The sequence below is a fragment of the Sylvia atricapilla genome, chromosome 1 (genome assembly GCF_009819655.1).
Source record: "Sylvia atricapilla isolate bSylAtr1 chromosome 1, bSylAtr1.pri, whole genome shotgun sequence".
Classification (NCBI taxonomy): domain Eukaryota; kingdom Metazoa; phylum Chordata; class Aves; order Passeriformes; family Sylviidae; genus Sylvia; species Sylvia atricapilla.
The window spans coordinates 136,586,869-136,610,511 of NC_089140.1; the positions used below are offsets into that span (position 1 = coordinate 136,586,869).

Consider the following 23,643-nt stretch of genomic DNA (forward strand, 5'->3'; position numbering starts at 1 on the left):
TCAAACATTACCCATAAACTCTGATGAATGTCTCTTTATTGTAAAGGACATGAGAGTTAAAGTATTTGATTGGAACTAGAAAAGAGGAGGAAGAATATTAATCAAAGTAATTGCTTTAACTGCACCACTGTGATAAGTTTATAGTGGTGGGTCTGGAGTCAAGCTGATGTCAGAAATTCTTGTCTTTTGCCCAGGCTGCTGGGCAGCAGCTTTATTGAGGGGGCCAGCAGCCCAAACCCCACTCTCTTTCACAAGTTCTTAAATAATGGCCGAGTCAGCTTATCATGGAATGAATTATTTATTGATAGACATAAAACTAACAGACATAAGACTTAAACTAATACTACACAGGATTAAAGACAAAAATAAAACTACTAGTAGGTCTATACAGCACGAGGTTAAATTTTAATTTTACAGCTAGCAAAGAAATTATGTAATTTAGGATTCAATGTATCTTACCACCCAAGTCTTGGTGGGTCACACAGTGAGATCCTTTCCCTCAATCCCCAGGAAAGTAACCACAAAATCTGTGTCCAAACTCTGAGGAGAAGTCTCAAATGCTTCAGGGCGTAAGAGGCTTCTGCCTCTGTGATAAATAACTCTTGTGTTTTCTATAGTTTGTAAAACACTGTCTCTCAGTCAAGAACATTTTTTTCATCTCTTCCCACATCTGTTCTTCAGACTAAGATGTTGATTTGTAGCTGACCCCTGAGCCCTTTTGGTGCCAGAGATGACCACTTACTGGGCCTTCCAGCCTGGGTTATCTCTTTATGCACCAACTATCTGTGGTTGAGAGGAGGGAGGCAGGGGTTGGTAGATGTCCTCCCACACATGGATAGTGATGGATAAAATTCCCAGTTGAAAATGGCAAGGCCAGTCATAAATTGTGCTAGGAAAAAAACTTGCAAAATACAAAGCAGTGTCTGGATAAAATCTGTTTAATTTACACTCGCAATTGTTTTGTTTTAATGTAGAGATTATCGAGAAATTATTCCAGAAAAAAAATTTCCATTGCCCAGCAATGGAATGGAGAGGAAATTAAGAGTACATTGAATTAGTGAGAATGTCACTCTTTTTCCCCTACCTTATTCTGAAAATGAAGGGTGCTGTACACTGTCATGTAAAAGAGGCCTAACCTGACCAGCCATTGGTTTGAGTCAAAGTAAGTCTCCATTTTCATATTCATATAATAATCTTTTCCCTACAGTTTACCAATGTTTTGGCTACCTACTTATCATTTATTATGTCCTGCTACTTTCCCACCGTCAGCCTAATAAATTGGGAAAGGGAAAATAATTGATAAATACTAATACATTTTATTTTTGCTAGTAACCTTGCCATTCCAAATTATCACAGCTGACATATTAATTCAAGGGAATAAACCAAAACCAAATACAACGTACGTCCCTCTACCAGTTTGCAGGATAGATACAGAATGCATCTCTAAGACCACATGGATTTTTTTCTTCATTTGTTGCATGCCATGACTCAAAAATCTGTAAATATGTCTGAAAAATGTTTAGATAATATGCACAGATGAAATAGCAGGTGACACCCAAACCACAGCTAATAGCTGTAAAACTTCAAGTGTATTAAAATGGCTCTCAGTACAGATAAATATGAATTATATTGAAAACAAAACCATAAAATATCAGAGCAAAAGCAGGGAAAAATACTTTGTTAATTTAAGTCCACTTAATAGTTCAAATTCCTTTCTAGGCAGAAACAGATTGCACTAATACAGTGAACAAAAGTACTATTACTAACCTTGTCACTACCATTTATCATTTTCAACCATCTGCAAACCACTTAGCCATCTGCCTCTTCAGGTCCATGGATTTAAAAAATGGAAACACAATAATACAAACATTTCCAAAGTTAAATATCTTGAGGAAAAATTATTTATTACATATAGAGTGTCTGTTTGGTTTAATTTGTTTTTGTTTTGTTTAGTTTTGTTTTGACTTTAAAGAATCTTTCTAGAAGACATGCAGTACAACTACTGGAAAAATTCTGTTAGCCCTACTACAACAGAAGCAGTGCCTCGGGCTCAGCCTGAACTTAGGGTTAGGGTCTGGGTTCTCAAAAACAGTGTTACTTTTGCAAAACAGAGCTGACAGGGCACTACAAAAGGGAACAGCAGGCTTCCAAAGAGCACTGGCCATGTGAAGTTCTGCCCTGGAACCATGGCTGGGGCTTTGACTAAAGCACAAGGGATGGATTGAATTAGGGTTTAGAGAAAAAGAAAGCCTCTCTTTATTTTCTTGCAAGTTTTCTTGAGTAACTTTTGGACTTGTCCTTATTAATGCTATTGATCTACTATTTGCAATTCTGTGACTTATTTTATTTATTGGGATAGCATTTTGCAGCACTGCAACACTTCTGCTTTAGAGTGCCTATACTGTTAGTGTCATATGGCTTTTCATCATTCTCATGCATTCATACATTAATATTTTGTTGTTTAATTGTGATGCATGGGAAGTACCTATCTGTAGTTTTTGAGTCACCTTGTCCCTGTTTCCTCTACATGTCATGTTTGTGTTCTTTGGCTTATTTTAAAAAAACTAAAACACAATTCTCAAATGAGAAAATAGTAGTTTCGATACTTGACAAATGTTATCTAATAATATTGTAAACAGAAGCATAAGAGCTGATCAGTATTAATTCTGATTAACATACTTCAATCAATGCTAACAAAATCATAAAGAGTTACAACTAATAGGACATCTATGGTGCTCTATATGGAAAGTCTACTGAATTTGAGATAAAGCACAACATCTACAAAAGCCCATCATCTTCATAATCTTTTCTGTTGTCACTGCAGTGATGAGAGCTTGATGTGGTGAATGCTTATGTGGGACCCTGTTTCTCCTATCCCAGAAAGGGCAGAGTTATCCTGGGAAGAGCTACCCAATTTCTTTTTCCTCTTTCTCCCTGTCTCTTTCCCCTTCTCTCTTATTTCTGTGGGCTTAGGGGGTTTTTTTGGTGTTGGAGTAACTTTCATCATCAAGTTGATGTATGCTGTCACTTCAGTCTCCATTAACAGACTTCTGCATGAGACTCCTTTGTGTAGGAGAGGAGAAATGCTCTTCAACAGCATTTTCCTATGGGCAACAGTTAGGTGTTTTCTACTTGTTAGCAGAAAAGTTAGTGTCAGGGTTGACAGAAAGAATAGAGTGAGTGGGAGTGGAGGTGAAATTGTGTTATTACAGGAATGCTTTGAAAGCTAGACATTTTTGTATTATTTCTCTAATAATAAAGAAGCAGACTTTTTTCATTCATTTTCCCCCTATTTTCAGCCAACTAAAGAGCTTAATGTTTTTTTCAAGTTTTGTGTAATTTTTTACACTCTTTAGATAACTGCTTTTTAAACTCAGAGTCTGTTGTCTGGGAAAGAAGTAGTATTACTTTCACTGCAATGTCTCTTAACATCTTCATCTTTCTGAGCTACAATGGCCTAAACAAATATCTATTAAAAGTAAATAAAAATATAGTGTTGGTTTTATGAGTGCATATATAATTTTCTATGCAAATTACTAATGAAGAATCACAGAATCATAGAAGGAATCTTTAAGATCAAACTTCTCATGGATAGGGACATCTGTCACTATCTATGGGCTCTCATAGCTCCATCCAGCCTGATCTTGAAGCCTTCCAAGGATGGGGTATCCACAGCTTCTGTGGACAACCAGTTCCAGTGCCTCAATACCCTCAACAATAAAGTTTCTTTTCCTAATATCTACTATAAACTTACCCTCTTTTAGTTTGAAGCCATTCCCTTTCATCTTACATGTCCTTGTAAATAGTCTCCATCTTGCTGTAGGCTCCCTTAAGGTACTGGAAAGCTCCAATTAGATCAACCCTGAAGCATTCTATTTTCCAGAGACTGAACAAATCTAATTCCCTCAGCCTTTTCTTGTATGAGAGTTGCTCCAGCCTTCTAATCATCTTGGTGGCATCCTCTGGACTTGTTCTAACAGGTCCATGTCTTTCTTGTACTGAGGACCCCAGAGTACTTGAGGTGAAGTAGCCCATGTACTTGAAGTGAAGACTACACCACAGAATGGGCTAGAGGGGCAGATTCACCTTTCTCCACCTCCATGCTGCTTTTGATGCAGCCCAAGACATGTTTGGCTTTCTAGGCCGCAAGTGCACATTGCTGTCTCGTGTCCAGGCTCTCATCCAGCAGCACTCACAAGTCCTTTTTGAAAGGCTGTTTTGATCCCTCAGTCTGGATGGATACTCAGGGTTTCCCCAATTCACACAGAGCACCTTGTACTTGGTTTCCTTAAACTTAATGAGATTCTCATGGGCTCACTTCTCAAGCTTGTGCAGATCCCTTTGGATGGCTTCCATCCTTCAACTGTGCTAACAACTTTGTGTCATTGACACTCAGCTTAGTTGGTGTCTTCTGCGAATTTGCTGAGGGTGCACTTGATCCCTTTGTCCATGCAACTAATGAAGATATTAAATAGCACTGGTCCCAGTACAGACCCCTGAGGGACAACAGTTGTCACTTGATGTCCACTAGGACTCAGAGCTATTGACCACTACCCTCTGGGTGCAACTGTGCAATCAATTTCTTATCCATCTAACACACTCCTCATTGAATCCATCTTTCTCCAGTTTAGAGAGAAGAATGTTGTGGGAAGTCCTTTAAAAGGCTTTACAGAAGTCCAGAAAACTGATATCTGTGGTGCTTCCCTTGTCCACTGATGCAATCACTCCATCATAGAAAGCCATTAGGTTGGTCAATCAGGACTTGCCCTTGGTGAATCCTAGCTTACTGTCTCAAGTCACTTTCCTGTCTTCCATGTGCCTTAGCATAGCTTCTAGCCAAACAAAAGGAAATTGTTATTAAAATGTTATGTCTTAGGATTTTTTCCATATTTACAGAAACTCTGATTTTCAATAGTGATGACAAGTTCTAGTCTCTCATTTCTTTTACTGTTATAAGCTTGAAATTAGAGTACACATCCTTAAACACCTTGAGAAATGCCATCATGATAAATTTCTGAAATTTCTCAATAATGTATTCTCACCTAGAAAGTTTTATTGCACTTGTATTTGAGAAAAAGCCCACTACTTGGAGAAGTGGGCTATCAGCATAGAGTGTAAGGCTCTTATTGCTTATCTTCATGGACATCATGTTTTCCCTTTTCCTTCTGTAATTAGAATCTTACAGCTGTTCACCAAAAAGAAACAAAGCTGTAAATTGAAGACTGCAATAACTGAAACTTATAACATCCTGTTTTTTTCTGTGTATATCAACAATGACTCAAGCTCTTGAATTGTATTTCAAGGTGACAAGATTGACTCTTCCACACAGTAGTATAGATCCTCACTGAAAAAACTTAACCAAAGTCAAGACAATTACACCTTTTTAAATCAAGAGGAATTTATAATCAAAATTAAGTTCTCCTGCATACAAAATAAAGATTAACAACTGTAAAGAGTGTTTGACAGCATGCAGAATAGTGACATACTGACAAATTTATCAGACCTTTATCAGAAATTTATCAGGGCTTTTGAGCTTTGAATAACAAAATTTAGCACAAGGCAAAAAAATCTTGATTCTACAAATACTCTATGGAAAAGTTTCATCAAAAGTAATTTGGATTATGCAAATGAATACGAGAAATCTGAATAAGGGATCCTCAGTATTTTGAATGCCCATTTTGAATTTAGCTCCATTGCAGGAGAATATACTACAGGTCTTCTGGTACAGCATAATATAATCTATACAGTGTTTACATTAATCTTCTTCATTATTCATCTTCAAAAGTTGATGAGAACCTTACACTTCAGAAAGACCTGTGTTATTTTAATTATCTAACAGGACTACTTTCCAGGATAACTGTATCCCTGTCTCTTAGAAAAATCAGGCATTTCACTTTTAGTATAATAATTTCCTACAATTTTCCTAAAATTTTTTGAAGCTGACATCCATCTGGCATTTTCAATTTTTTGTCATTGTTTTTTCTCCTTTAATTTCTTTTACCAACATTTAATAATATATTTAGTTAGCTATTTTGTTAAATAATAAATTCTTTTAAAAGTAGTTTGCTCTATTTAGTTGTTAAAATATTTTTTGTCTCACCACAAATGTGTGTTTTTAGTAAAGTATGTAGTAATTAGTAGAGCTATTACTAGTTGGTTTATTCATTACAGGTGAGCAGATGAAAGTAAGATTCCAAGAGCATTGTACATTATTTTACAAAGCAAGGTAAGGCCAATCACCGGTTATGTTGTGGCAAGGTAAATTATTTTTCTTTTAATTTATTTATTAAAACACTCAAAGTAGGTTTTCCCATAAAACATGCAGTAAAAAGTGTAGTTAAAGAAGCATATATGCTTTCAAAAAATGCAGAATCATTTTGTTATGGCAGAGAAAATAATTTTAGTTATTTTACTAACATGGCAATTTGGAACAAGTTTCTGATGTCCGGGGTTTGATGCCCTCAATCATACAGATCCATTAATTTCCTGAACAACTTATACGGAGATTATTTATAAAGGACAATGATATTTAATAGATTTTTATGCCTTAGTCTTACATGCAGCTTTTGTGAGCTTTACAGCTTTTCCATTCATGAAGTCATTTATTCAAACAAGACTTGAGTACTTGGAGTACATCAAAAAATCACTTTTTCTTGTTCAGTCTTAAGTCACTAGAAAGCTGCACTGTTTTATCTCATTCCAATTCACATTCCAATTTCACTGTGTGCAATAAAGTTTTTCACTCTCGAGAGATAACTTTTTTTTTTAAAAAAAAGTAAAAAATAAGTTTACATAACTGTATTAGCAACCTGTCACATTTATTACCAAAGCAATTTGTGTGACATGTGGGGGTTTGTTGGATATTTAACATATTAATTTTTAACATATTTAGTTAGCAAATTAAATATTACACAGTACTTGACCAAAACAAATTTTTGTTTGGATTTTTAATTCTCTAGGACTGCAGATTAGTTCAGTAAAGCACAGAACCTTATGGATAAATCTCAGAATTTGCAGAGGGAACCTTAATTCTTTGTAATATTAGGAGATCGTTTATGGTGAAAGACAAATCTGTTCATATGAAATTGTCACCTATATTGTAGAACACAAAATTGTTACTTCAGATTATGCACAACCAGGGTCTCTCTCCTTCTGAATTCACCAATAGAAAGTAAAATTAAGAGAAATTAACTCACTTAATCTTTTTTTAATACTTTCAGTGACTTCATAACTTGCTTATGAAGGCCAGGAAAAAAACCCAGAATTTAAAACAAGAAAAAATAAGCTTAAAATTATAATAGAAATTTTAAAAGGTTCTTTTTTAAGCTATGTTCTTTTAAAAATCTTTCCATGTCTCTATAGACGCTAGATAATCTAGCACCGTAGTGCTTTGATAGCTATTCCATATAAAATTGTGTGCTCTGCTTTACATACTTACTGATTCTAGCATCCCTTTACATAAAAATGACTCGTAACTTCCCTACTTGTTAAGGAAATACAGAGACAATAATAGTAGTAACAATAAAAGTAATAATGAGATAACATTTCAGGGACTCATCATTACAACTGAGCATTCTAAAATTCTCCAGACAAAATACCCAAGTCTTCAAACTACTTACTTTACTTAGCACTCTAACCATTCCTGACAACAGTCAGTCAGTTTGGTGTGAAAAATAGAGGAGGAAAAAAAGGAACGTTGCTGTTCTCTATTATTTTCCTGATCCACTGCTCAAATTTTTGGGGAATGGGAGAAGGAGGAAGGGAAATTTCCAGATTTATTTCTGACATTTGTTTAATGTGACACCATAGGCATTTTAATACATACAGAACAGAAAAAAAAATAACCATTTTGAATTTCTTTGAAGAAACAAGTATTTGGATCCTTTGCTACAGAGGGAATGCTTAGAACCCTGCTATTTTCTAATCAATATAATTTATAATAAATGAAGAAATATTGCCTAGATATCTCAAGGCAAATCTTTACTGTATTTCAAGGACTCCTGCTTAATACATTCCTGGGTTTCACAAATGTCCAAAACTTTTGCAGTAAACCTAATCACTTTATTCTCTTTCACTGTTTTCAGTCAAAAGGATGAAATTGATCTGAAATTATACATTCCTTCTTCACAGTCACAGAAAGCAAAGGTGTTCCTGATATCTTAAATTATGAAATTGTGTAGATACCTCTCTGCAAGAGATGACAAATCATGTGATCAGCAAAGTCACCAGCTGCTTGTAATTCATTTTCCTCTGATTATTTTTTCTCTGATATATTTTTCTCCTGATCAGTGCTAAATAATTTGCTTTAAAGGTCCATATTTATTGAAATAAAATGTATTTCTTGATATATTCAGTAAAAATGAATTCTCTATGTGTAATTTTAACCACTATTTTGTAAAGCAACCCTTCTGCTATGACGACATGATTTATATTATAAAATTTTATTTTTCAGAGCCCTGTCAAGAGAGATATTTTTCTTATGGTCCTTTTACTGTAATAAGTAAATTAATTTTGCTCTTGGACATAATTTAGTGAACATCTTTTCTTATCCCCTAACACCCAACTTTTTGCCTCAAGTACCTTCCCTGTTCAATGAATTCCATTCTTTGTTTTTCCCTCTGTTGTCTCTAGTTGGCTAGTTTTCCAGATGTGATCCAGAAATTAATGCAGAATGAGCCAAATCAACGAGGAAGTCCAGTTCTGTTAACTAGGGTGAGACATTTCTTCATGCAGCAAGAAATTTTTTCTTCATGAATTTTTGCAGCAGACATCTCTTTTTTTTAATTTTCTTTCTTAACACAGACAAAAAAAATGCATCTGTCTATGGCCTCTATACTTTTTAATTTTTCCTCTAATCTTACAGAACACTGTGGGTGGTCAGCACCATTCTTCAGTTGAAAGAAGTCAAGAGGAACAGAGATACTGTCATAGAAGTTCAGAGCTTGCAGGATCACACCTTGAAGCAAAACAAAAGATCTGTCTTCTCAGAAAAGATTACTCAGTGAAAGAAGATTAAATAAAAAAAAACAAAGCAAACCTCACAAACCTCCATAGCCTTCTGTCTCATACGCTAATGTTGTGGTAATGGTTTACATGAATCTTTTAATCTTTTCTAAGCAAAAAATAAAGTATACTTTCACTATTGTTTTGCTTTTCTGGAAGCAGACTTTGTTGGTTTTAAAATGTTGCAATCCTCCCGGTGTTAAATAAAAATCTTAACATAGAATATTGGATAAAGTCAATGTACTCTTTGACCTGTGTGTCCTTTGATCAGTTCACTACTGAGAGACCATTAGCAAAAGGCAATGCAGACACTTCCATAATTCTGTGTACCACATCAGTCTTTTTTGTAGAGATATGGAATCTTTCCAGGAAAGGCTTTGTCATCGTGCCATCTGCTGTGTGGGCCATGGGATTTAACTGCGAGAGCTGGTAAATGTATTCCATACACATTGCAAGTAAGGCATGCGTGGGATTTCCCCACTGAGGAATACCAGTGACTCAGGATTTCTACCTGATGACTTTTCATCTGTTCTTCAATGATGACTTTGGCGTGGGGAAAATCAAACACTGAAACAGCCATCCAAACCAATTAAACTGTTTTATAAAGTGATGTGTATATATAGGCTCCTAGTTTAAGAGCAGTTAGAGAAATCTCTTTTTTCATTTTTTTTTTCCCAATGGAGAAAAGGAACTCAGCTGAAAGATAGTCCAAATAGAAAACAGGAAAAAGTAACATGTCCAGTCAATAATATGTGGGGGATTTTGTTTCGTACACCTATAAATACTCCATGGGGTAGTTTATCTGTGACTAATTTCTTTCTAATTTGATATGATGTAATTACTTCTGGCAAAAATCTTACAGTTTAAATACATTTTCTCAACACTCTTTGCAAATTTATAGACTGTAAAATGTGATAAAGTAATTTTGGCTGATTTATCTTCCTGATGACAGCAGCAAAGAACTTTATTTCCCACCTGCACTCACATCAAACATGTACAATTCTGTGTTGCCCTAAATGTAATCCCCAAGTTAAATAAGATGTTATTATAAGACATTGACTACATATAGTGCCAAACTTAAGTAAGACAAGAACATCTTCCTCAGACTGATTTTACTCCGTCAGTTGAACATTGACACTTCCTGTCTTAAGAGAATTGTAGAGACAAAGACTTACAGAATGGTCCTGATTAGAAGGAACTTAAAAGATCACGTAGCTCCATTCTCTCTCCCATGGGCAGTGACACCTTTCACTAGAACAGGTTGCTCAGAGCTCCAGTCAACCCATTCCTGAACACTACAGGGATAAGGCATCCATAAATTTTCAGGGCAACTTGTTCCTGTGAAGAACAGGTCCTTTGATTTTTTCTACTCACAACAACATGTTTGGAGATCGCAAACCACTTTCATGTAGGCATTAGATTAAGTGTAGAGAATTAATAACCTTATTTAAAGAGAAAAATAATCAAAAAAACACTTTGTTTTGAGACAAAACTCCTATAAAATAACTCGAAGTGCCTCAAATATAACTGACACATTTTTCATACTCTGAGGCTTTCTGTTGTTACTAGAAAAGTAAGACTCGATGTTCAACAGCTCAAAGAAACAGAAAAAAATACATCTCTTCATTCATCTTACAAGCACTGTACAAAATTCCCTAGAGGTGGTTTTCTTCTGCCATTTTTGCTGTACACCAGGATTTATTCATATACTGGTCTAATATATTGCGTGAATGTATTATCTTACCAGAATTATTTATTCCATCTAGAAAATATGAGGAAGAATTTCAGAATTTATTAAAAATTCTTGTATCACAGTGAGGGAATTTAGTTCCCTACTGTGATACATAGTGTTTAATAACCTGGTTTTTTTATCTAAAAACTCTTAAAATGAATTTTAATTGGTTTTGAGGTTTGTTATTTTTTCCTAAAAGAATATTTTCAATTATTTAGGAAAGCATTCCATGTATACTGTGTGGAAGCCTCTCTAAGACTATGTCAGACTTATATATATGATTTTATATAATGTTATGCAGTTTTCACATGCTACCAACTCAAGAGCAAAATAAGAAGCTGGGTGATGGAAACAGAGGTTGACTATAGTCACAACAGTAAAATGATGATTAAAACGTCAGTCTGACATGGTTCGGTTTTGTCTCCTTTTTGTCTTGGTTTTTTTTCTTTTTTATTTTATACTTCAGCTTTTTTATTTCGCCTAATTCTGCAGATTCCCTTAAACCTTAATGTTGCATGCCTCAAATAAACAAGCAAGTATGCTGCCTAGATGGTATAACACTGAAGGCTATTATTTTGAGAGGCTGTAAAAAACAACTCTAAATATTTTTATCATTTCCAAGAATATTTACCATTGACAGTTTGGAATAAAGAGGTGAGGAGGAATCAAATGTCTTTGATTTAGTTTTTATTTCTCATTATTCAACACTTAATAATTCATAATACACTAAACCATTTTTTTCTGATTCAAGTCTGTTTTCTTTGTTACCTATTTTTTGCATTTGGGGGATGATCTCTCCCTGTCCTTACCACAACCCACAAGCTTTTTGTTATATCTTCTCTACCCTGCCCAGGTGAGGAGTGGGGTAATAGAGTGGCTTTGATGGGCACTGACATCCATCCACGGTCAACCCACCACACAGGATTTTCTTCTACATGCCACAGGATGGTGTGCCCTCATTTTAGCAGCAACAAAGGTAGCACACTGTGGTGGTGACCTCTCCAGTTACTTTCAAAGAAACTCTAGCTTCTTCTAAATTTTCTCTACTTTGTTTTTCACTCTTTTACTATTAAATAAAAATAGATCATCTTTTTGGCATCAACATTTAATCTCATTTGTTGTTTGGTTTTTTTTTCTCATTTATTGGGAATATTTTTTATCTTCATGGTTCTTTCATTTTATTCACAGAGTATTCTTAGTTTTCTTTGATCTTCTGTGTTTAAACTGGCTTGCAACAGATGGCTGCAACATTTGTTAACCTTCCCTCAACTGGGACCTCCCCAGCTAGACAGCTGGCAAATTATTGAAAGTGGCTCACTGAGCACTTCTGCCAGCTCTCTCAGTACATCTAGGTGAATTTCATTCAGCCCCACAGCCTTGTGTGTGTCTAAGGGGTGTAGCAGATCAGTGATCATTTCCCATTAGATTATGGGGGCATCATTGTGCTTTCAATCTCTACCTTCCTGGTCAGGAGGACAGGCACTCCTGTAAGAGATTGAGTCAAAGATGACATCAAATACCTCAGCATTTTCCTCAGCTTTTGTCACTGGGTTTCCCTGTACATCTAATAAAGAATAGAGATTCTCCTGAGCTCTCTTTGTGTTGTTAATCTGGTTTTTTTTTGTTTTGTTTTGTTTTGTTTTTTAAGAGTAGTCTGATTAAATTCTAATTCTTTGACCTTTCTAATTTTCTCCGTGAATAATCTTATGACATCTTTCAATTCCTGCTCAGTTGCATTTCCTTGGGTTCTTCCCAGGAAATAGTCAAACAAAGTAGATAGCAACTTAAATGCCTTTAGCCCTTAATTTACTCTGTTTCCCTTTGCTCCACTTTTTCAAGGTGGAAAGAGAGGGGCCCATTTACAGATAAGTAACTTAAAATGGCATGACAAGGGAAACAACTACTCCCTTGTCATATTAATAATGAAGTGTGAATAAGAAAGTCTGAACAGAGCTCATCTGATCCAGTCTAAAAGATGTTTCCTCATTTCTAGTAAACAAACTATGTGACTGCACTCAGCAACCTTTCCCCTGACTTATTCTCTACCTGAATGACCTATCATTCTCCTGTGACTTCTACAGAAACATTAAAAAAATAGTTGGAAGGATCATTTTGGAGTCACCTAGACTAACTCATATAAACTAGGGCCAGTTAAACCAAGTTGATTATGGATGTGTCCAGATGGTTTCTGAATTATCTCCAGAGATGGATGAAGATTCTACAACCTCTGTGGGCAGCCTTTAAGTGTATCTAACCACCCCTGTATTAAAAATGTTGCCCAAATAATGACTTTTTAAAGAAAAACTGAGTATATTTGTAGTGGATGAAGGAAGAGTACTGATGTTATTTATCTTAACTTTAGTAAGTCTTTAAAGTGTCCCAAAATACCCCTGTATCCAAGTTAAGACATTATAGTTTGAATGAGTGGATAACTACATGAATTAAAAAAAAATATTTGAGAGGTCAAAGATGACCCCTAACCAAGGGGTCTGGTTGTGTTATTCATATGTCCATTCTGTTCAACATCCACATCAGTGATCCAGAGGAGCTGACAGACTGAATTCTCAGTAAATATGCAAATAAAAATATGTGAGTGAAAGAATAGCCAATACTGCTGAGGGCAGTGCTGCCATCTAAAAGGACCTGATACACAATTGCAGGAACTTTATGGAATTAATCAAGAACAAATAGCATACCTTGCACCTGGAAAAAGCATTATTCTGGCTACAGGACAACCTGGAGCTAGAAGCAGGGGAAGAAAGTTATCCTGAAAAAAAAACAAAAAAACCCTCTGGGAGTTGCAGCAAGGAGCAAGCTGATCATGAGCAATCAGTGTGCTTCACAGCAGAGGGCCAAAGGAATCCTGGCCAGAATTAATAGTAGTAGAGGCAGTGGAATGAGGGATTCCCTTTTTACTAAACAACTCTTAGATGTCACCTAGAATGCTGCAGCCAGTTTAGAGACTTCCAAGGCAAGAAAGATGTTGATAAATTGGCTTAAATTGGATAAACCAAGAAGTTTGGGGGCTGCAAAATTTGTTTTGTGAGGATTCAGATACTGGAGTATATTTAGGCTAAAAAAAGAAAACTTTGCAGAGAGGACCTAATGATAGTCATCCAAACACCTGCAAAAATAGCCTCAAGAAGACAGAGTCAAAATTTTTGCAGCAATGCATGTCAGGAAGACAAGAAAAAAACAGCCAAAAGTCATGAACAACTCCACTTTTACAGACAAAAAACTTTTCCCAGATGAGGACAGTTATGAAGTGAAAGAGGTTAAAAGAAAAGTTGTGCAGTTTCCATTCATTGATGGAATGAAGGATTATCTATTGATAACTGTATGGTTACCTGAGAAACTTTGGATAAAGCTTCTGAGGTTCCTTCCAACCCAAATTACTCTATAATAATATAATCCTCTCTCCTATGATGGAGAACAATCTATTTCAATAGTCTGAATTTTTTTCCTACCCCATTGCAATATTCCTGGCTATGATAACTGCAGCTTTCCATTATTGCACAATAGTTAAGAAAGAGTGTTAACTGGAAGTTTTAATAATTGACTAGAAAGAAATACTGAGAGTTTTATATGTGTATTTTAGTTCCGAGAATTTATAATTTTGTTTCTATATCTAGCATGAGTTATATAGACTCATCTTCTCAAGAGAGAACATTTTAACAAAACCTCTTTCTTCACCCCAGAATTTGTTGCTCTGTCCAAACACAAATATTTCACAAAGGCATTTAAAATGCCGGCACAATGCTGCCAGAAACCTGTTAGCTTTATTTAGTACTTAAAGAGTTCAGCACCCAGACTCTAGAAGTCAAGGTCTGGACAGCAAGCATTCTCAGGAGAGTAATACACAGATTGTGATTCTAGATGGACACATGTCTTCTCTTAAACTCTTAAAAAGCCTCTGAAATTTCAAAACCTGCCACAGAATGGAATTGTTTTCTTACTGACTTTCATGGACCTTTTCATGACTAGGAAGCAGAACTGACAATCTGCTCTCTTTTATGATCCACATTACTGTATGGCTTACAACTGCTATATGGACATACTAGAATTCTTTCATACTGCTCATGTTGCACAACAGCATTGAATCATACAATAATTTAGCTGGGAAAGACCCTTAAGTTCATCAAGCCGAACAAGAGATGTATTTCCTTATCTGTTCACTCTCTAGTGTCTCAGTTAGCGAAATTTGGCTGCTTGTGCTCTTTTTTTAATCTTTCTTTTTGGTTTTTCACCTTTTGTCCTTACTAAGAAAGCAGCAGTTAAAAGCACTGGAAAGAAGAAAATGCTTTACCATTAAGCACCATATTCATATATAAAAAATAAGGGAATTTTGGTGGATTTTTTTTTTTTTTCCTTATAGCCTAGCCCTGATATGTTAAAAAGTGGGGAAAAAATAAAGGAAGGCACATTACTTGCTGTTGCATCATATTTCTGTACTGCATAAGGGCAGGGTTCATATCTCTTGTATCCTCCTAAAACCCAAGTTTAGTTGGGAAAATAAAGCTAGTTACACCAGGGTCATGACATCCCATACAGGCAGGTATCCAGGTCTTACCCTTAGAGGTAACAAAAACTTTGATAAAGGACAGAGTGTCATGTAGCTGGGTATTTTATTGTTGTATAATGAAACTATTAACATTTTTAGAATGGAAGAATAGAATTCAAGCATGAAGACCAGAATTATGTTACTACACTAAAAAGATAATTAAAAGTTTTTAAAATCGTTTTTAAATATGAGGCTACTAATTATTCAGATTTCTGTAGATGTGTATTAATGTTATGGCATTTGTTACTGTACCTTTTTCTATTATTTTAACATGAAATGTATGTTACTTTAGGTATTGGTTACTCTTATTACTGTTATGGATCAATACATGGCAAATATATTTTTGAATCACTAAATGTTTTATTGCTTGTAAAATTAACTTAGCCACATATCTAAAAATATGAGTATGTATAAAATTTACATATTTTATATATGTAATATATATGCATATATTAGGCTATATGCAATATATTTATCTTATATATTGCATATGTTTCTTATGCTGTGTAGAGTAGTATACTAGTTATAAATTATACATTTATATAGCATATATTCTGTATTGTATATATTTTGGCTTTTCATTAAAAAGAATAAAGACAATCTTACCACAGCTGGCTTGATTTTCAATTAGATGTGTGCATGTATATATCTGGTTTATTATTTATTATCTAGTATATATGCTCTGTGTACACATAGATATAGATCCAGCATATATAAATATATAATCATCAGTGTCTTCTGGATCTTTAGGAATTGTATAAGACATTCATCCTAACTGGCTCCTCAACTATCAGCTCTTTATTTCTTTAATTACTTTTGTCAGTTTACATTATTCTCTGGATCCCATGGCTGTGGTGAGGACAGTTGCCTGTTCTCATCAATTTTACTTGTGCTATTTAATCTCCTTCTCAGAGAGAAATTGAGAATTTATTTTAGCTCATTCACATGTGGTATCAATTTCTTTATAGACAGGAAAGCTCTGTACACCAGGCCAATTATATTAATTTTGCTTTTTACTAATGACAAAATTCCCCATCACTTTATTTTAAATTATAGATATGGCTGAGGTGGCACAACTAGCCTTTTTTAGATATGGTAAGAGATAATCTATATCACATTGACATGGCTTCAGCATACAGAGTAGATATATAATTCTATACTTAGAAATGTGAACATGCAACTAGAGCATAAAATTCTGGACACTAGTTAATGGGGTTTCTACCTTTATATGCATTTATAGATCCTTTGCTGGAATTTACCTTCTCTTCAGCCTGTTTTGCTGCTAGGGCATTTTCTACAAGTGTGTTCTCAATATACTTCAGACAAATTGTGTTTTTACCTGATCAGCTTAATCTGGATGCTTTAGCATGAATTTGTATGCAACAAAGTATGAAACACTGAAAAATATTCATACTTCATAATTGATAATTACCGTGATATATGTCTTAAACAACTATTTTTCATAAAAGGATGGCACCTGCATTTCAAAACTATTACTACACTTACTTCTAGTTCAGCAAATTAGGATATTATCTTTTCTTAGTTTCAGAAACAAGAAGATAATTAATGGGAACACAGCTACTTAACTGAATATTTTTTGTGCAAACGTTAATTTAATATAGGTTCTGCATGATATATGACATTAAAAATATTCAAAATTATCATCCTGAGCTATTAGTTATTGTACTTATTTTACTACATAAAGAAACTAAAAGATGAATAATTTTTGATTGTTCCTAACTGTTACTTAGGACATCAGTACATAGTAGATGATGAAGAAAATGATCAGGCAGTGGGAGACAGTCAGAAACTCAGTGCAGAAATGTCAGGGCTTAATTTGTTAAAAATCTGAGATCACAGAAATATTTTTGAAAATAAATATACAGAACAGGAATCTTAAAACTTAATTACATTCCTAAAAATTTTATCATGCTTGCCTCATATGAACACTCTCTTGTTTAAGAATAAATTGTTTCATAAGAAAAGATGGAAAAGGAGGTGAATATGTTAATTTGTTAACCAGTAATACAGATTACAGGAAAACCAACCTAGTGCATCTTCCTCCATCATGTTTAACAGAACTTTTGGCAACCAAATCAAAATTAAATCACAGAAACACATACAAATGAAAGGAAAGTGGGAGATCCTGAGAGATGCTATGTAGATTTTCTGATGTACCATGAAAGCTAGTAAGACTACATGCAGCACATGTAAGAGGAGCTCTGGAACTTGGTGGCTGAATTTACCATTGCTTAAGTAGTCCAGGCTCTTCATGTACCTATATCAATCCTCACTGCAAATCTGAAATTATATTTTCATAAATCCATCTAAAAAAGCCTGTGGGGCGTTAATATAATGAATTATATAAGGCATATTTTTTCTCCAATTCTGATCATCCTATAAATAAAGATGTTGCAACACATATGGAATAAATAGCTTAATGACTTGCCTACAGGCCCACTTTACAGGCCCCCCATAAGCTCTCCATAGGAAGCTTTAGGATTTGTAGCCCTTAAGCCACTTCCTTGACAAGAACAGCTTGTTCTACTTTTGTCAAAGAATTTCTCCAGATTAAGATTTCTTCGTATGAATGGCAGTTCTGTTTCACAAACCAAAGCAAAATATGAGAATTTAAGCTCAATTTCATCAGCTCAGAAAAAAGAATCTTCTGAGAGTTCTACCAGAACTGCTATTTTGGTGAGCATTGTTGAAACTGTGTGGTTTCCAGATTCCTGGAACAAACCAGATCCTAGTGGGATCTAATGGCACGTACTGGACAAGATGGGTCTTGACATGAGGATAATGTAGAAATAAAAGGGCTCAGTGTTACAGAATCTTAAAGAAGATTTTAAACCTCAGTCCATAATATTGCACAAGTTGTCTTAATCTTGAAAAGACTCACAGAGTTCCATGACAATGTCTATTCATGCACATTTTCTCTGTGTACTCTGTTTGCTTGAATAATGCAGCAAACAGAGTTATCTTCTATTCAACTACCTTCACAAGAAAAACAAAAGCCAGTGGGTACACAGTGCTAACAACCTCCAATGAAGCAACCAAAACTTGGAATTCCATCTGCCACAGTGAAAATTGACCACTCTGCTACTAGAAAATCAAACACTTCACACATAATTTATAGGTCAAACATGTCAGGAACTACTGTAAAAAAATAAACAACAAAACCCCACCCCAAACAACAACCTCCCTCTCCCCCCAAAGAATAATCCACAAAAAACCAAACAAACAAATCCAACATACAAACCCAAAGCAAACAAACTAACCAAACCCCAAATCCATTCTATCATGAATAGGGCATTTTCTATAACAATGATGTCAATATAATTCTTGAAAAGTGCAAACTGGTTATATTAGCTAAGATAATTAAAATAATTGTGGAATTACCCAAGCTAATTTGAAGTTTTATTTACTTTTATATGTTGAAAAATATAATGCATAAACAAAAATCGAAGAGCTTAACTTCATAGTCTACTCTGGCTCTATGAAATAGGATATTTTTTTGTTTTGCAGAGTGAACCAATTTGCTCTAGAACACCGCGTCCTCCTCCCCTAAAACATAATCCTCACGCTTTTTACACTGAATCCATGCTTCTTTCTCTAATGTATTTAACAAGACAATTTTCAGCGATTTCAACATGGACCTGAATTGGGATTTTTTAATTTATATAGAGCACCAAATTCACAAATTAATTTTAGACTATTCCCCCATGCCCCCAGTTATTCTATGACTAGTATTGCAGATCAGGATTTGCCATCCACTTTCCATGCTTGTAAGTGAAAGGAGTCATTAAAAGACAGTTTCAAAATTAAAGTAACATAATTAACATCCCTCCTTCCAGTTCAATGTCATTAAAAGAATCATTGCGGGGTTTTAATGTGAGAAAATACTGTATGCACTGGTACTACCTGCTAATATGTCCTGCACATTTCTGAGAAAAGGTAGCAAAATAATATACAAAGGCTATCTACAATCTTGAGGAGTGCTAAAGTTTTCTACATTACTTTTTATTTTTTTCCTGTGCCTTCCACTAGATTGACAATGGAGGTCTATTTTTCTGTAAAACTGCTTCCTCAAGTAAAACTCAAAATTAGTTTTAGAAAATAAATACCTTTAAACATTGTGCTCATCAATTATTTTTGAAAGTAACCTACATCTTACAATTTCACCTACAATTTGCAGATAGATTCAGAAAAATTTACATGATTATAATACACACAAGAATACCAGATTTGAATTCCTAATTTGGTTATTTTCTCATCTTCACAAGAATAAGTTTAAAGCTCATCTTCCAAAGAAGAGACGTGGTTAAAAAAAGCAATTGTCCAGTTTTATTTTGTTTACATTGCACTGAAAATTTACATCATACTTTTACAAATCCTTTTTCATAAAAATATACTTCTTTACAAAAGTGTATGCATTAATATAAGAGGAGTAGCCAGTTGCAGAAGAAACATTTTAAACGATCTCAAATGTATTAACCTTAACATTAATGAATGAATAATAGTTATTGCAGTCATTTGAATAAACAAGAATAAATAACAACCAATGGTATAAAATATAAAACGGCATCCTTTTAGTAGAATACAGTTTGACAGAGTTGTATGAATATTCAAAACAAAGTGTTGTAAAATGATTTATAAGAAATTCATCAAACATTATAGAAATCCAAGCAGCAATCCTGGGTACAATGATTTTTGGTAGGCACTCTCTATTACGGTAATAAAAAGGTTATTTTCACAGAATTATTAATGTCTGAAAGGGACAATAACATATAATTCACACTGGCTAATACACAGCATTTGTGAGTCATGCTATGAATGGAAGACAATGACTTACACCAAATAAATTACTGAGTTCCTGCTGAATAATTCTGATATGAAATAACTGCAAAACTAAAAATTGTATTTCCTTAAAAGTGATTCTGGAATGTCTAAAACTTGTATTTGAGGGCTTCGGAATCTGAATTGTCCCTAAAATGAATGGATTGTCCCTAATAAAATCATGGCTTTATATATATATATATATATACTGATTTTTTTTTCATTGCACTATGGTAATATATTCAATTTTAAATGAGCTGTAAGGATTTGTTTCCATAGAGTACTAGAATATATAGATATAATAGATGTGGAAACAGATTATTTCCAAATTATAACTCCCTGTTGCCTTTAGATCTGATCCAAAGTTCATTGAAGTCTCTTAGAATCCATGTTTCAATGGGATTGCATCATGCTTTGTGCATGCATTTTGTCAAAATGCTGAAGGAACAAACAGGTGAGATATAGCCTAGTCTGAAGTAACAGGGACTGAAAAATGGACTCCTATTTTTGATAAAGGGATTTCATTACTAATATTACTGTAAATGGCACTTTTTATTAGGAAATATTAAATTATGTTTTAACTTTTGAAACAAATGTAAGATGGTCATTCCTGAATGTTCTTCAACATTAAAGAAACATAGTCACATACAAAGCTCAATTCATATTAGATTCTTCATTGTAAAATTTGTCTAGATGTATGATTGACAAAAGAAATATATAAAGATTACAATTTGTGGATATTGTTAATAGAAAACAAGCTTGACTTGGAACACAGAAATGAAGCAAGATGTAAAGCAGGGAAGAAAAATTCACTTTATAAGGACATTAAATTTTAGATTTTTTTCCGTGATACGAAAGAGTAGGTTATACTTGCTGATTTCTAAATACTACCTCCTGGATTCAGAAATTCAACTGTTCTGAGAAAAATAAAATACTTAACGGGTTGAAAACAGAAAAAAGATAGAAACTCATGAGAAAGATGTAGCATATGACTGTTAAAGAGATATCAGTGACCTATTGTCTCCTGTAAGTATAGCTCTTATTTTCTACCTATATCTTTTTTTTTTTTAACCCAGTCCCTCTATTATAGTTTTTTATAAAGCACAGAATACTGATAGTGGATGCTCCTCCAATATATGCAAATATGTTTTATGTTTTAGAATAACCTCCTTTTTTAAAAAAGCAAATAAACTGTGAGTAGCACTCATGGAGTGCAGCAAAAATTTTTTTAAACTCTCTGTGGCATACACAAAGAAGAATTCTGATCCAGTTTATGAAAAACAAAATAAAAACAAAATAACTACAATCCAGACTTGCCTATCATCCTCAGGAAAAGGTGACCCACTAGATCCTGAAAAGTGTGCTTTAATTTTTTTTTTTTTTCATTTCTTCCTTTTTTTTTCTTTTTTTTTTCTTTTTTTTTTTTAACTCAGTGAACTGTGTGTGCACTGTATTGTGTGTCAATTTCCAGACTTTGAAGACAAATCATTACCACATTATACCATTGTGCAAACAGTGTTCAAGTTGGGGTCAAATCGTACGGCTTTCCCTTCCACTGACTTTGCATTTGTGTCATACATGGGGTTTTCAAAAGCAGCTTGTCCATTATTATTTTCATGTACAGAGCATCCTGTGTACTGTGTTTTAGGTGCAGTCCTGTAAAAGAAAGACAGAAGATCTGTAACTGCAGTTTTCCTCACTGTCTTAATATGGTTTAAGAATCAGAACAGAGTTTAGCTCCCAATTCCAATTATAGGAGCTAAATATGACATCTTGATTTTTTTTTTGCAATATTTATGCTAAGAATTAGTACTATCTTTATTAAAGCTTAAGGGCTTTATAATTTGTTGAAAATGGTGTTCACTTATAAACTTAATAACAACCTTAGAAGAGGCTATCCATTGTTATTGTATCCATTATCCATGTTGTTATCCATTTCACTTGGATAATCAGATTATAAAGAGTACAACAAAATCTTGTAAAGACACAATAACTCCCCAGTCAGGTGACTGAAGTTTTCTTTTCACCTTTAGAGACTCAGAATTTTTATCAAGAATAAATTTATAGCTGAAATGCCCTCTTTTTCACTAAAAACTCAAAATATCAGAGTTCAAACCCCTAAAAGCTTTTTATCTATATTTCTATACAAAATGTGTACTACATTGTAAGTCAGCAATATGGAAAGACAAGTGCTTACAGCATACAGCTAATAGCAAAGACATAAAAAATTACATGAGAATTTTTTAATATGCTGGAGCAGTTGAAAACAAGTAGTACTAATTAAAAATTATGGCAGATGTTTTAAACTAATATTTTCCTGTAATATATATTACTAGTATTGTCAGACTATCGGATATAAGTCACCATTTTGGCAGTCAGTATGCAATGAACTGTCTTGGCATTTAAGTGACTAAGGTTTCTTTAGTCATCATATGCTTCAAAGGTACAGGAGAAGCTTACTGCACCCAAAGAATGAATGCTGGTCTTGGTAACAAGAACAAAACTTTGAACTTAGACAGATAAAACTGAGAAGACTATTTAGTATAATTGCATATGAACCAATAACTTCAGATGCAGAAACAGTTTCACAATGAAATCTCTTGATGACATAATGTTTGCATATACTTGTATGCAAATAAACTGGTCAGGCATTAAAACAAATTACTCAGGATATGTCTCGATTCTGTCACACAAAGAAAAGGATAAAGGCTATTTATTATCAATACAGGAAAAATCTACCAGTTATATTATTCAGCATAGGCCAATAATTTACAGCATCTATGTTATCATGAAGAGATAAATTTATAAAATTTTAAATAGGTAGGAATGGAAGTGCAGAGCTGTATAATAAACTCGTCTCTTAGTTATTATACCAGATCTTAATATATGTAGGAAGAACTTTCTATATGCGTATTTTGCTAAGCCTTTGTTGTTTTACAGAAAACTTCATTTACACTAGCAAAAACTGAAGACAAAAAAGGTCACTAACACTTACAGGAATAGAGGAATTCTGTATAAGTAATTTGTACTTACCTTTGTTTATAAAGATAAAAGCCAAAACCTGCAAATATAAGGGCAAAGAAAGGCACAAGGATAGCAATGGCCACTGAACTACTGTTTGTACCATGTGGTTGATTAGAAGAATTTGAACCCTCAGACATGTTAAGACCTAAAAAAACAATAAGAAAAACCAAGTAATATTGTATAAGTGTCTGTTATCAGCAGCACATATTATTCCATAATCTTAGGAATTCAATAAAACTTTGTTACTGAGTCACCCTCATATGTTCTGCTGCATACATACAGCTGTATGCTGAGGCCACCTGGAATTTTAATACATACCATACTCTGATTAATATGTGGATGCCACATGTTGGCAGAACAGTACACCTACTCTGGTACAGTAAATATCTTACAGCATAATTCTGCATGGCATTCTACTTTTGTACGTAATAAAAACGCATTATTGTACTGTGACACAAAAAGCCAAATTTATAATAATGCGTAT

General features: G+C 34.1%; 1 protein-coding gene across 2 annotated transcripts in view; it reads right to left on the reverse strand.

Annotated features, from left to right (window-relative positions):
* Nucleotides 1-19,323: 19,323 nt before the first annotated feature.
* CSMD3 (CUB and Sushi multiple domains 3) overlaps nt 19,324-23,643 on the reverse strand; it is a 580,968-nt gene continuing 576,648 nt past the window's right edge. For both annotated transcript variants that reach the window (XM_066334988.1, XM_066334980.1), the window contains 2 exons: nt 23,169-23,304; nt 19,324-21,791 (listed from right to left, as the gene is read on the reverse strand). In XM_066334988.1, the coding sequence (XP_066191085.1) occupies nt 21,632-21,791; nt 23,169-23,304 (296 nt within the window). In that variant the 3' untranslated portion in view covers nt 19,324-21,631. The remainder of the gene's footprint in view (nt 21,792-23,168; nt 23,305-23,643) is intronic.